This window comes from Amborella trichopoda, chromosome 10 (assembly GCF_054954075.1).
Source record: "Amborella trichopoda isolate Santa Cruz 75 chromosome 10, AtrichopodaSantaCruz75HAP2 v2.0, whole genome shotgun sequence".
NCBI classification, from domain to species: domain Eukaryota; kingdom Viridiplantae; phylum Streptophyta; class Magnoliopsida; order Amborellales; family Amborellaceae; genus Amborella; species Amborella trichopoda.
The window spans coordinates 35,213,038-35,227,989 of record NC_142345.1 but is presented as its reverse complement, the minus strand read 5'-3'; the positions used below and the strand labels follow the sequence as shown (position 1 = coordinate 35,227,989).

General features: G+C 33.6%; 1 protein-coding gene across 2 annotated transcripts; it reads right to left on the bottom strand.

Annotated features, from left to right (window-relative positions):
- Positions 1–9,169: 9,169 nt before the first annotated feature.
- Positions 9,170–14,730, bottom strand: LOC18446607 (WAT1-related protein At4g08300). 2 transcript variants are annotated; one of them, XM_020675055.2, is made up of 7 exons: positions 14,203–14,730; positions 14,038–14,100; positions 13,100–13,216; positions 12,620–12,875; positions 11,981–12,136; positions 10,906–11,057; positions 9,170–9,522 (listed from the first exon to the last, which is right to left on the bottom strand). In XM_020675055.2, the coding sequence occupies exons 1-7, from the start codon at positions 14,469–14,471 to the stop codon at positions 9,354–9,356; spliced, it is 1,182 nt and encodes a 393-aa protein (XP_020530714.2). In that variant the 5' UTR covers positions 14,472–14,730; the 3' UTR covers positions 9,170–9,353. The 2 variants fall into 2 exon arrangements, with proteins under 2 accessions (XP_020530714.2, XP_088705597.1); XM_088849471.1 differs by lacking the exon at positions 10,906–11,057 and having other exon boundaries at positions 9,262–9,522; positions 14,203–14,720.
- Positions 14,731–14,952: the final 222 nt, after the last annotated feature.

Genomic DNA, 14,952 nt, shown 5'->3' with positions numbered 1-14,952 from the left:
GATCTAGCGTGTCGCTACAGAAAATTGTGTGATCCCGTTTTAAAACGGAATCTAGCATGTTGTTACAGTAAATCATATATATGACATCATAGGTCGGCTATGAATCTATGACATCACTGATCGGCTATGAATCGCCAAGTCTATTTAACATGGGCATTTTTGAAATGTAACAAGGACATTGTTTTTAAGTCTTTTTAAAACCAAAAACGGACAATAAACTCCCAACGCATGACGCATGAATGGTAACTAGGGTATTCTTCAAAAGTCTTTTTAAAACGTAAATTCCCAATGCATGAATCGCCGTGCGCACGCATCACCGATTCTACTAAATAAGGGCATTTTTTAAAAGTCGAATCACCGATTCTATATAATAAAGACATTTTTTAAAAGTCTTTTTAAAACCAAAGAGAGACAGTTAACTCCCAATGCGGAGTATACAGCTTCTAAATCAAAAGGCTACGTGGCCCACCAACTAATGATCAGCCGCATCACATATATTAAACGTGCAATGCTTTATTGACTTAGTGTTGAGGCTCTATAGAGGAAAAAACCTGATTCTATTTTTGATTTGGGACTAATTTAACTTTCAGCTTTGCATCTCGATGACTCTCTCTCTCGCCTTCTCTCTTTCTCGAATTAACTCTAAACTTTGAGTCTCTCTCGCCTTGGCCTCTCCCTCTCACAAATTTCATGTAGTTATGAGTCTCTCTCGCCTTGGCCTCTCCCTCTCACAACTTTCATGTAGTTATGTAATGTATTATTTTCTTTGTATTATAGTTATGTAATATATTATTTTTTGTTATAGTTGTAAATAAAATTTTTTAACTTAAATGATATTATAAAACAAAATTTTAATTTATTGTAATTTATATAGTAAAATAATAGAAATTTTTTATACATACCTCTAATTCTCCATTTTATTTCAAGGTAGACCTTCATTCTATTTTTCTTTCAAGTGTCATAAAAAAACCTTCAAGTATTTCAACATACCCCCTCATCTCTTCTCTCTTACGTTTATGCACTTTTGGCAACAAAAACTAGCCTCAACAAATTGTTTTATTCCATCTCAATCCAAAAGCTTTTTTAACCCTATTTTGCACTTTTTGTAAACTCATTCTCACTCTCGTGCACACACATGCGCGCACACACAATTTAAACACAATTGAACTCTTCTTCTTCCTTTTTTTTGGCAAAATCAATACATAATTGAAAAAGTGTAAAATACGGTTAAAAAAGCTTCTAGATTGAGATGAAATAAAATAATTTGTTGGGGTTAGTTTTTGTGGCCAAAAGTGAATAAACTTAAGAGAGAAGAGATGAGGGGATACGGTGAAATGCTTGAGGGTTTTTTATTGCCACTTGAAAGAAAAATAGAATGAGGGTCTACCATGAAATAAGATGGACAACTAGGGGTATGTACAAAATTTTTCCTAAAATAATTATAAAATATAAATTAATAACTCTAATTTCAATGTATAATATTATAGCTAGTTAGCTGTTCTATAATTTTAGATGAGCAGAGATAAGTAATCAATATTTAATGTGATACTAATCAATAAGGGATATTATTTTTTAATCATATAAAATAGAATTTCTTTTTAAAAAAAGTTACTCATTTTGATGCGAAGTTAAATTATAGTATTAAATTTAATGGTTAACGGTAGTTCATACATAGAAGAAATATCTAAATATTCACATATTGATACAAAAAAATGGAAGTTATTAATGTAGTACTCTTATTTCTTATTGATTCTTAAAAACCAACATTTATAATGATTTATAATAATTTTTTCAAAGTATTTTTAAGGCCAAATCCCCCCATTCGGCTGATTCCCGATCCGTAACACTGATTCATCGATCCGAATGGATTTTTGGTGCCCCGATCTGAGGCACCGATCCATTTTTTAAACCACTGGTCGTGATGCAAGTTTCATACGAAACAAACGGGCCCTTTATTTAAGTCTCCCCTCCCAAGGTCTTCCGCATAAAGCTTTAGCACTATATAATAATGTATTATTGTTATTAAAAAAAAAAAAAAAAATCTGAATCGCCCTGTGCTTTGATGATCTATAGACTTAGCCAGCCATGGACTCGGCTAGGTGTATGGATGACTCGGGCTCAAGAGACCTGGCTTCTTAATAAAACAATTATTGTACGGAAAAATGACTCAGCGAAGATACACGACCCTTCGTCCCAGCAAGTTTCTCTAGCGCAGCGTTCAAAACCATGGCTCGGCCTGAGTAGGGCAAGTACTATAGCAAGTACTATAGCGGCAAAAAATTTATTATAAAATAAAAATATATAAAAAATCTAAAAAATAATAAGATATATTTAAAATTAAAATAAAAAACATATGTAAATGCTGTTAAAAAAGTAGCAAAAAATGGAGTTTGAATAAATTAATTTGTAACTAAGGTATTTTAAAAATAAAAATAAAAAGAAGGGGAAAATTAATTCATGGCCACAGAACTTCCAATCTTTATAGAAAATATATTAAAAAATGTCATAAATAAAATCCTCAGTTTTAGGGTTTTTATTATTTTTAATTTTTGTTAATATGCGTGATTGGGACACTCAACTCAGGGACGCTAGGGCTTCCCAAGGTTGTAAGCCGGAGTACTCGGCTTGAGAACTCGGAACTCAAACCGAGTTGTCGAACAAATTCTGGGTAACTTCTCCAGTCCCGCTATTTCAAAAGATAAAAATAACGAAAAAAAGAATAATGTATATTATTGGAAAAAATTTATATAAGGTTGCAACCTTAAATGTAGAATTACAGATGCACCTCAAAAATCTACGGAACAAGTTTGTTTTAATGTTGAAAAACCCTCTATTTGATCATCTCAACATGGAGATATATGAATATGAAAGAAAAAAGATTTTGAGTCTCAGAAATAGAGTATCTTGCAACACATTATCTAGACCGTCCATTTTCAAGACTTTCATAGTTTTATAGATCTACTTTATTTTAATTATTTTTGGAGTTTAAAACTTTATAATTAGATATGAAAATAGATTTTGAAATAATCCTAAGAATTTTTTTATACTAAAATTACATTTTATGATAAAATTTGAAGGTGCACCTTATTTGGATTGTTTAAGGTAGCAACCATACAGAAACCACACCCTGCATTACTTAACCTTCCCACATCTAAAATCAATTATAAAGTGACGTAATGGTTGTGTAGTTCTCGCTTGGTGTACCTCTTTACACAAGGTCCATATCCTGTTTTTTGAACTCCTGAAAAGAAGGGGCTAAGTTGTCCTACCATATTTTTTTTCAAACATTCCCCCCCATGGGAGCATATAGCAACGCAACCAAGGTGGGAGGACGCTGGTTTAGATCGAAATTGATGAATCTCTTATTTCGAGTACAATGTTATGAAGAACAATTATACCCGCGATGATTGCAGGCAAGTAACATCTCATGGTTAAGAAATATATAATTTCACAGTTAAACTATGAAGGAAGGCCTGTAGGGAAGGGCATAGATATGGGTTAAGTAACACTTCAATGAGTAGTTTCTCCTTTATATTCACCCAAGGGAAAGCGAAAAAATAAAACTCTGGGCAGCTGGAGCATCACCAGCAGTGGAGTTCATATTATTTCGGAGATCAGAACATTTCCAATTAGGAATGCATTTTATTTAAATTTTTGGGAACTGAAAAGTTTTTGTCCTTAACATGAACTTCCAAAAATGGTTGTTAGCGTCCACTCTTAGCAAGGCAGTTCTTGTAGAAAAATTATTGCAAAGTATGATTGGACAGAAAGCAACATGTATTCCCGACATAGAGCTGCAATTAAGCTTCTTATCGGTGCCTCAGATCGGGCATCCCAAAAACCCATCCCGATCGGTGAATCGACGATTCAGATCGAAAATCGGTCGAATCGATTGGATTAAGCTTTAAAAAATTATTAAAATTCATTATAAATGTTGTTTTTTAATAATCCAATAAGAAATCGAGGTACACATTATTAATTTTCATTTTTTTCATCAATATGTGAATATTGAGTTTTTTTCTTTGTATAAACTTATTTTAACAAAAATAAGAAATGAGTTTTTTTTAGTAAAATACTTGTATTTTTTTTTATGAGAAATTTTTTATTTTTTTTAAAATAAATTTTTATTTTTTATTTTTTTGACAAAATCCTTTTACCTTTTTGACAAGAAAAGGAATTGACAAGAACCTTTCATTTTTTTTATACGAAAATTTGTATTTTGTAGATAAGAAATTTTTTTTGACAAAAAGAAAAATTGATAAAAACCTTTTATTTTTATTTTTTAGGAAAAGCCTTTAATTTTTTTGATAAGAAACAAATTTGACAAAAAAATTTCATTTTTTTATACAAAACGTTTTATTTTATTGATAAGAAAAAAAAATAACAAAAAGCGAAATTGATAAAACCTTTTATTTTTAATTTTTACAAAAAATATTTAATTTTTTTTATAAGAAAATAATTTGACAAAAAAAAGAGGAAAAAAAAACAGTTCCTCAACGAGAGGAATCGAACCCCCGTCCCGTTCACACAATGAGCGAACACAATAATCAATATAACACTTGCAACTTTGTATTAATAAAACCGTTAACAAAATATATAATATATGAATGTTTTAAGGTGTTACTTTCTCACATAGTCCCACATCGAAGAGAGAAAAGCAAATTTATGTGAACAAATAGTTCTTTGTACTCAGCGTTCGCATCGTGTATGAAGTAACGAGATCATACGATCGTAAGCACACGCGCATGAAGGAACTTAGGGCCTCGCGAAGCGTACGGGGGGCCCACGGTCTCCCTTCGGTCTCCTGACAAATTTTGGGTCGAAATTAATTTACAAAAATGCCCTTGACTATAGAAGAATGGGCATTGAAGGTAGAAAAATGGGAAAATTCTCCAAAATTTATAAAAATTCCCTTGACTGTCAAAATTAATTTACAAAAATGCCCTTGACTATAGATGAATGGGCCTTGAAGGTAGAAAAATGGACAAATTCTCCAAAATATATAAAAATTCCCTTGACAGTAAAAGAATAGGACCCAAAATTAATTTACAAAAATGTCCTTGACTGTTAAAGAATGGGCCTTGAAGGTAGAAGAATGGGAAAATTCTCCAAAATTTATAAAAATTCCCTTGACTATAGAAGAATGGGCAGGTCCTGACGCGAAGAACCGAGACGAATTTTGCCTTGAAATTAATTTACAAAAATGCCCTTGGCTATAGACGAATGGGAGGGTAAAATATGCCCTTGACTGTAGAAGAATGGGCTGGTCCTGATGCGAAGAACCGAGGCGATTTAGAATCGCTCTTCTTTACAAAAGAATCGACACGAGATGATCAAATCCCTATCCTCTGTTCCCCAAAATTTACAAAAATGCCCTTGACTGTAGAAGAATGAGCCTTGACTGTAGAAGAATGAGCTTTGACTGTAGAAGAATGGGCGGGTCGAAGAACCGAGGTGATTTAGAATCGCTTGGCTTTATAGAAGAACTGACATGGGATGATCGAATCCCTATCTTTCGTTCCCCGAAATTTACAAAAATGCCCTTGATTGTAGAAGAATGAGATATGACTGTAGAAGAATGGGCGAGTCGAAGAACCAAGGCAATTTAGAATCGCTTGGCTTTACAGAAGAACCGACATGGGATGACCAAATCCCTATCTTCGGTTCCCCAAAATTTACAAAAATGCCCTTGATTGTAGAAGAACAGGATGACTGAATCCCTTTCGTTGCCCAAAATTTACAAAAATGCCCTTGACTATAGAAGAATGGGCGGGTCCTGACGCGAAGAACTGAGGCAATTTAGAATCTCTCTTCTTTACAAAAGAACTGACACGGAATGATCGAATCCCTATCTTCCGTTCCCCAAAATTTACAAAAATGCCCTTGACTATAGAAGAACACGATGACCGAATCCCTATCTTTTGTTCCCCAAAATTTACAAAAATACCCTTGACTGTAGAAGAATGGGCATTTACAGAAGAACCGACACGAGATGGCCGAATCCCTATCTTTCGTTCCCGAAAATTTACAAAAATGCCCTTTCCCCTAAATTTACAAAAATGCCCTTGACTGTATAAGAATGGGCAGGTCGTCATGACGTGAAGAATCGAGGTGATTTAGAATCGCTCAGCTTTACAGAAGAACTGACTCGGGATGACTGAATCCCTATCTCCCGTGCCGACTTGGTGATTTTTAAAACATTGTTGTTAACCATTAAATGTACATCACACAAAAGAAGAAACATTGAATTATCATGGATGAAGTATATAGTCATACATGACCTACAATAAATTAATAATACAAACAAATTAATTTACTAGTATAACAAATATCAATGTATAATTATTATTTATAATATTATAACAACTATAATTCAAAAATTATTAAAAAGCATTTCACATCACACAAAAGAAGAAACATTGAATTATCATGTATTACACAAAAGAAGAAACATTGAATTATCATGGATGAAGTATATAATCATATATGACCTACAATAAATTAATAAGAATGGGCGGGTCTTGAGGTCATAACGCGAAGAATAGGGCGATTTACTATGCAGAATCGCCGGTTCTCTTAGAACCGGGTGATTTACTATGCCAAATCGCTGGTTCTCTCTAAAACCGGGTCCTGAAGAATTTTGCCTCGAAATTCCTCGAAATTTACAAAAATTCGCTTGACTGTAGAAGAATGGGCCTTGACTATAGAAGAATGGGCGGGTGCTGATATCATGATGCGAAGAACCTTCTGTTCCTCAAAATTTACAAAAATGCCCTTGACTGTAGAAGAATGGGTGGGTCTTGATGTCATGATGCGAAGAACCGAAGCGATTTAGAATCGCTCGGCTTTATAGAAGAACTGACATGGGATGACCGAATCTCTATCTTTTGTTCCCCGAAATTTACAAAAATGCCTGGATTGTAGAAGAATGGGCGGGTCCTGATGTCATGACGCGAAGAACTGAGGCGATTTATAATCGCTTGGCTTTACAGAATAACCGACATGGGATGACCCAATCCCCATCTTCCGTGCCGACTCGACGATTTTTAAAACATTGTTGTTAACTATTAAATTTACATCACACACAAAAAAAGAAACATTAAACTATCATGGATGAAGTATATAATCATACATGACCCACAATAAAGTAATAATACAAACAAATTAATTTACTGTTATAACAAAAATCAATGTATAATTATTATTTATAATATTATAACAACTATAATTCAAAAATATTAAAAAAAAATTCACATCACACAAAAGAAGAAACATTGAATTATCATGGATCACACAAAAGAAGAAACATTGAATTATCATGGATGAAGTACACAATCATATATGAGCTACAATAAATTAATAAGAATGGGTGGGTCCTGACGTCATGATGTGAATAACTTGGCAATTTATTATGCAGAATCGCCGGTTCTCTCTAGAACCGAGCGATTCTCGGCTTTACAGAAGAACCGACACGGGATGACCAAATCCCGATTCGAATCGATCGATTCCGTGCTGACTCGACGATTTTTAAAGCACTACTGTTAACCATTAAATTTACATCACACAAAAGAAGAAACATTGAATTATCATGGATGAAGTATCGAATCATACATGGCCTACAATAAATTAATAATACAAACAAATCAATTTACTGTTATAACAAAAATCAATTTATAATTATTATTTATAATATTATAACAACTATAATTAAAAAAATATTAAAAAATACTTCACATCACACAAAAGAAGAAACATTGAATTGTCATGGATGAAGTATATAATCATACATGACCTACAATAAATTAATGATACAAACAAATTAATTTACTGTTATAACAAAAATCAATGTATAATTATTATTTATAATATTATAACAACTATAATTCAAAAAATATTAAAAAACACTTCTATATCATATGATAAAAATTAAAATGAATTCCCTTATGACATTACTAAATTATTCAAGAAAAGATTTTCACCTAAGAATACAAACTAACAATGTCAAAATTCAGAAAAAAGAATAAAAAGAGAAAAATAAATTATATATCATATATACTAGTATTTTGCAAAGTATAAGATATACGCTACAATTTTTATGTCAATAAACGTTCACAAGGGAAAACTGAAATTAGCCCCACATCGTTCCCATTGAGAAGTGAATCTACCTATAAAAGGTAGAGAATGCATGAAAAGCTAAGGAGGATTAAACAGTTGAGAAAGGCGTGACCAATGCTTTCATTGAGAAGTGACATACTGTAGCTCCACCATTCTACGTTTGTTGTGCAAACATTTTGGCAGTCAGATGCTTCACTATGTCTGCCACTATGTCTGCCATCATAACCAGTAAAATGCTTCATAGCCAATAAAATGCTTCATTATGTCTGCCATCATAGCCAAGTAACTAATTGTTACCTCATTTATAGTGGCCGCCATAGAAATTATGAATTGGCATATTAGTTATTCAATTTCTAGACAGTGGTCTATGTCCATATTAGTCATCCAATTCTTAGAGTGTGGTCTATTTATGAAATAGAGATGAGAGACCGATAGTGGTGCTGTTTGGGCAGGTTTAAAATGATTTTGCTCAATTGTGTTTTATCAAGGTTAGAGTGGTAATTCTATGATCCAAAATATCTAATGTAACTTTCATTCCATATATATAAGGTTAGGAACCCACATTAAATAGAAAACTTCCTAAAGATGTTATATATATCTCAAAACCAATTGATATATCCAAGAATCCTAATGTATTTTTATTTTTATTTCTTTTAAAAAACTTATCAATATCAATCTCAATCCCACATATGGGATTTCAATATGTAGATGATTTTGGATAGCACCAAATCCAACAAAGAGATCATTGTTGAAGTGGACATTCATTTGGATTATCTTCAGGGATCCTATTCAAACTTATTTTCTTCTTTTCATTATATTGTTCACCAAGATGAATAAAAGTCGGGCTCTCTCATTGAGTATTACCTTAACAAACTGAATATTTTTTAATACTTGACACCCCTAGTACCTACTATAATACCTCTTTTTTTTAGGGTTTTTAGGTAACTAATAAATAATAAAATAAACTTTTCTAATAAAAATAAAACCGTTTATTAACTATACTATGAAATGGCATCACATACATGAGATATAATATAACTCACAGTGATTATCATTTTCTAACAACTAATAATATATATATATAGGGATAAAATATCATTGTCCTCCTTTAAGAATTAATTCATACAATGGCACCAAAGAAAAATATAATCAATACAATACATTTATTTATAAGGGCCTTCCCAAGCTTCTTACAATCCTCTATTACCCCATGTCCTTGCCCTTTAAAATAAAGCTGCTTACCTCAACAAGGGCTCTTTTATACCCACATGGCATTCATGAGTAGCATTGCTTGAAATACTTGATTCAACTGCCTCTTGGGCCTTGTTTGGCCCTGCCACCACATCCTTGGCTTTGCCCCATAATACGCAATAAAGCCCACCAATTATCAAAACCATACCCACCAAACTACATGAAGAATAAAAATGAAAAACATTAGTGAGGAACCAGTCGAAACACGAGAGCGAGCGAGAGAGACTTTGGGAAATAGTCATTATGCTCTTCAAAGATTAACCTAAAGAATAGAAATCCTTCCAAGACTTAATCCGGACTGCTCATTTTAATGGTTGTAAAATCTAAAGAATTTCTGATGAGTATCTATTTAAGAAAGAAAAATTGATCACAAGTTGAACTAAATGTAATTTTGAAAATTTTCTGATCTAGGGCATGCTTGGTATATGTGAAAATACTACTGTGAAAATATTTTCATGCGAAAAAGCTCCATCATATGACTAAGCTTATGATTTTTTTTGTCCCACCAATTAGTCTCAATGCATTTTTTCACAGCAATTAGCAGCTATTTGATGTGCAAAAAACTCTCATATCAAATCACATGAGGGAGTTTTTCATATAAAAATACTTTCACCGAAGCAGTATCATGCGTACCAAACGTGCCCTAATAAATATTTGGTACCTAAGGTCCCACCTTATACGTGCTTTAACTGTGATTAGGGCTGCTAACCTGCCCCCAAGTTTAAGATCACTTGTTAATGCTTGCTGATTAGGTCCAGGCAAGAGCTCCTAAGATTTCAAATTATATATCCAATAAGAGTGTATAGATATTATATTACTTATTTATATATATTTCATAGGGCCATGGCTGCCCAGATACGAATTTTCCAGGCTGGGCCTGGCTGAATTTGTTGGCGCGTTTATTTTTATATTTTTCAAGCCCCGCGAAGCTTGAGCTACTGACGGCCCTAATTATGAGATTATGACTCATAGGGGTCCACCCGATAGGCATGCATTATAATAAAGGAAATATGTCCATATTTTCTATTTTTAGGATTCATTTTATGATAGATTTGAAGTTTCAAAAGATATCTTCTAATCCCCTCGTTATTTTAAATTTTTTTTTTAACCTAAACAAATATGAGAAAGACATGCTATTTTTAAACTCAATTCATTTTTTCTCTTCATTTATATACCCCAAACTTCTCTCTTTCTTTTTCTTCCTGCATCTCTCTCACTTTATCTCTCTTTCCGTGTTTTTTCAAACACCTTTTTCTCTCCTCCCGATAACCTCTCACCTCCATGAAACCCTTTTATCTCTTTAGAAGTTTGGGAAGATGACTTTTAGAAAAGGTATGCTTTATTAGATTTGTTTGACCTAAAAAACAAGTTTATATTAGTTCAGGGGTTAGAAAAAATAAAATCTACAATTTTTATGCCTCAATATATCTTTTAAAACCTGGAATCTATTGTGAAATAAAACCCAAAAAATAAAAGATATGGATATATTTTCCTTTGTAAAAATACTAATAAAAAAAATATGATAATATTAGAACCCACCTTCCCATATAAATGTCAATGTGAAAAAATATGGGCTCGAGCATGGCAACGATGAGGGTGCCCACAGGATAGAATGCAGCCGCAAAGAGTGGACCCTTCTTCTTGATGCACCAACTCTGAATAAAGAATTGGAAGGCCGTACAAAATGCTCCCTGCGTTCATCGCAGTTTTTAATTATAATAAAATGAATATACACTACAAGGGGACCAGTTTTCCCACCGATTCTTGAATTTGCATTTCCCATGCATGTCTATTTGATTGTGACAGATTACGTTGTTTTTAATTGGTCACATGAGCTATTTTTTAAAGGGACAAATAATTTGTAGCACCACAATGTGAAGTTGTCTCTCAAATCTCACTAGATCTAGTTACACGTGGGAAAACTGCAAATCTATTCTGACTTTCACACTTATAAAACTTGAAAACAAATGAGTTTCAAACCATTAAAATCATTTCCGTCCACATAAATTTTTTAGAATACAATCATATCATATCTGCACTATTGTTGGAGTTTCGAATTCCATCAACCTATACTACAATTAATATGCCAGTTATAACAAAAATTTGTGAGTGCTAGAATTACAATTTTTGGACAACAACCTTAAAAAAACTCGTCATTTTTATCAATGAATGTCAAATAAAATTGAAATATAGGCGTGGCGATTCCCTTGAGAAGGTGGAAGGTTACTAAAAACAAAGCCAACTTGCATAAAACATAAGCGAATAACAATATGTACAAGAAATAAATACTAGAAAGCCCATGATCATAGAGAAAAACAAGCAAAATGCATAAAACACAAATTGTGCAATGATCTTGCTGAAATTTTCGTCCGCTTCCCTCTAGCAATTAAATCTTAGGGTTCTATGGGAATTTAATTGTAATATGGGAATTATTTATGTCCAAAAAAATACTTGTGACACTTCGAACACAGTAAAATGAGAGCAATTGAAATTGCTCTAAAATTAAACAAAAACTGGACATTCTCCTGCCATGAAAGCACCTCAATTACAGAAAAGTAATATAGTACCCATAAATTATTTAGATTTAATTATGAAAGAATATGCATTTCCTTACACTGTAGGCATAGGCAAAGAGCTTAAAGTCCCATCCTAGTCTCCAATCATTGGGGTGTGCAAAAATGAGAGAGAGTATAACACATTGAATACAGCCAAAAAAGCATGTCATCGAAGTCAATGATATTGGTGCCGGATGGTCCTTGAACGCCCACGCCTGGAAGTGATAAAACATGATAAATAATGACCAACTAGGGAATTATAGAAAAGCCTTAATTTATTATTGGAATTAAGATATAGTCATATTTTACACTCAAGTCCATTTTTTTTTAGAGGGTATAGTATATTTGAATTTTATGTTTCTTTATATACCGGTTAAGCCCAAAATTGTAACTCACTATTTCACATTAAAAAATTTTAAAACCAAAAATAATATAAATTCCATAAATTACAAAAATACGACTTAATAATAATGTAAGGGTATTTTAGTTATTTTATTTTAAATAATATTTTTAATATTTTTGTTAGTGTACAATGATGAGAAGTGTGTGCATGTCACATTTGAGCTCTATTCGATGCAAGGAAAAAGAGATAAAATTAAAAGACACGTAAGATTAAATCAAAAAGTAAAATAAGTCTTTCCTGTAAATTTACCAATCAACTATTTAAAAAATAAAACATTACGTATTGAAAGCCCCACCTGGTAATTTATCCATCCCGCCCATGCGCTAACACTACACAAAATCAGTACAGAGCCCAACGCCCAATTACTTGTGTTTGTAAGGGCCTGAAGTGTAGACAAAAGTAATAGAAGAGATGTTGGTTTCTTAAGGCCCTTAAAGATTTTAAGGGCAGGACCCTTCAAGAGTGTCAAGATTAGGGTCCCCCCTACACATGTGCCCGTGCCTACAACTTTTGCTTGCCCTCTTGGGCTCCTCATGTCCACAACCTCCAACCTATATAATACAAACCAATCAACAAGTCTTTAGAGATAGAAAGTAATGCATAACAATCTTAAATCTAATATGAAGGAGCCCATGTAGACTTCACCAAATATGAACTACAATGGTATAAAATCTTTTGGGTAAGTTACTGTAAACAAGAGTTGCCAAATTGTTCACATAAAAATAAACAAATAACCTCATGTAACAAAATTTAGTAACAAAAAACATGGTGATACCTAAGGAGAAAGGCCAAGGCAAAGGTAATCACAGGAATGAGATTAGATAGAGAAGACACAAAGGTGGAGGAAGTGTAATAAAGGCCAGCGAAGTAACAATTTTGAGAGACCGCAATCCTGCAAAAGAGAAAAAGTTAATCACAGGAGGAATGTATAAAATTAGGTCCATCTTCTCATGATCTTTGAAGATTTTTTTGCATTGCATGGTCCAATGTCGGAAAGCCCTATTCTGCTTCAAAACTCCGTCTTGGGCGGAACCGAGTAACTTGGGCGGAGTTGAGCAGGTCTTGTTGGCCAAAAAAATGTTAAAAAAATATGAAAAAGATCACATAAAATATGAAAAATATGTTTAAATTAAAATTAACAATGTACATGTAAATAAGGCTAAAAAAGTAAGGAAAAAATGGATTTAAAAAAAATCGGTGGTATTTTAAAAAAAGCAATGATCCTATGAGACCCTCCCACACCCATGTGGGTAGGACTCCAAAAGATCACCATTAAATATGGCACACATATCTAGAAAAGTCAGGTCCCACACTCATGTGATAACTTTTTTAGAGATCTATGCTAAATTTAATGATGATCATTTGGGGTCCTACACGTATAGGTGTGGGCGGGTCTCATAGGATCATTACTCTTTTAAAAATAATCCAAAAAGAAGGAAAAAATGTTAAAAAACATATTCATGGCCAAAAACAAGTTTCAATCTTCCTAAAATGCTGGAAAACCTAAAAAACCATATTACAATTTTATTTATTTATTTAAGATCCTGAGTTCCTCTGCCAAACTTAGGACACTCAGGCTCACGAGAATGGCAAGCTCGAGGTACCCGAGCGAGTCCGGGTTGGCCCGCCCAAGTAGCGGGCATGGTCCTTGAACTTGGAAGCCAATTTGTTACAAGCGTGAAATATTGGAGTTGACGAAATTTCAATGCTTACCCGATAAAAGCAAGCAGCGAAACCTTGGAAACTTCTTTCAAGGAGAGAGGAGGCCATTTTTCCCTGTCAATTCGTTCACAAGCTGTGATAAGTGAAAATAACAGAGAGAGAGAGAGACGATAAAATCTCAGAAAAGGGAAGCAAGGAGAGAAAGAAAGAGAGTACCTTTCAAAGATGTAAGCACATGGAGCCAAGATAAGGGTGGCTATAATGGTTCGATAGGTTATGAAAAGTAGATGGTTCATGCCATGATCGAATGCCACCTTTGTAATGAGGTACATGCCTGATAGAGAAAGCTGGACCATGAACTGCGCTAAGATGACCATCAAGTTCTCCATCTCTCTCTCTCTCTCTCTCTCTCTCTCTCTCTCTCTCTCTCTCTCTCTCTCTCTCTCTCTCTCTCTATGTACTCTCAGTATAAATAGCAAGACCATGAAGCTTTAAGCCACAAGTACATTCCCGATAGAGAGAGATGCACCATCACCTGCCCTAAGATGGCCATCAAATTCTTCATCTCTCTTTCTCTCTCCCTCCCTCCCTCTCTCTCTTTCTGGATTCAAGCTCCCCAAAACAAAGCCTCTAACTCTAGAGAGAAGCTTGGATTTAGAGATGAGGGTGATCCTAGATAAAGCTTCACGAGTGGTTGGGGATGAGAGGAGAAGTTTGGGGAAAGAGAGAGAACAATTCAAAGACAAAATAATGGATGAGAAGAGCACAATGAAAAATATCTAACACAAAGTTACAGCAGGGCATATGAGTGGGAATGAGAGAAGATGAGAGACAGAGAGAGAGGTAGAAGGTGCAAACAGGGTTATTTATTTATTTTTTATAGATATGTCCAACAGTTATGGATTGGGGTCCTATAATGTGTGAGGGTCTTGTAGGACCATGACTCTTATCAAAATAATAAAAAAT

Excerpts from the sequence above, each read along its gene's own strand:
- LOC18446607 (XM_020675055.2), bottom strand. The coding sequence starts at position 14,471 with ATGGTCTTGCTATTTATACTGAGAGTACATAGAGAGAGAGAGAGAGAG. Across the intron at positions 12,876-13,099 it reads GCCTTGGCCTTTCTCCTTAG|GTTGGAGGTTGTGGACATGA; the intron begins GTATCACCATGT and ends TGTATTATATAG. Across the intron at positions 9,523-10,905 it reads ATTGACATTTATATGGGAAG|TTTGGTGGGTATGGTTTTGA; the intron begins GTGGGTTCTAAT and ends TTCTTCATGTAG.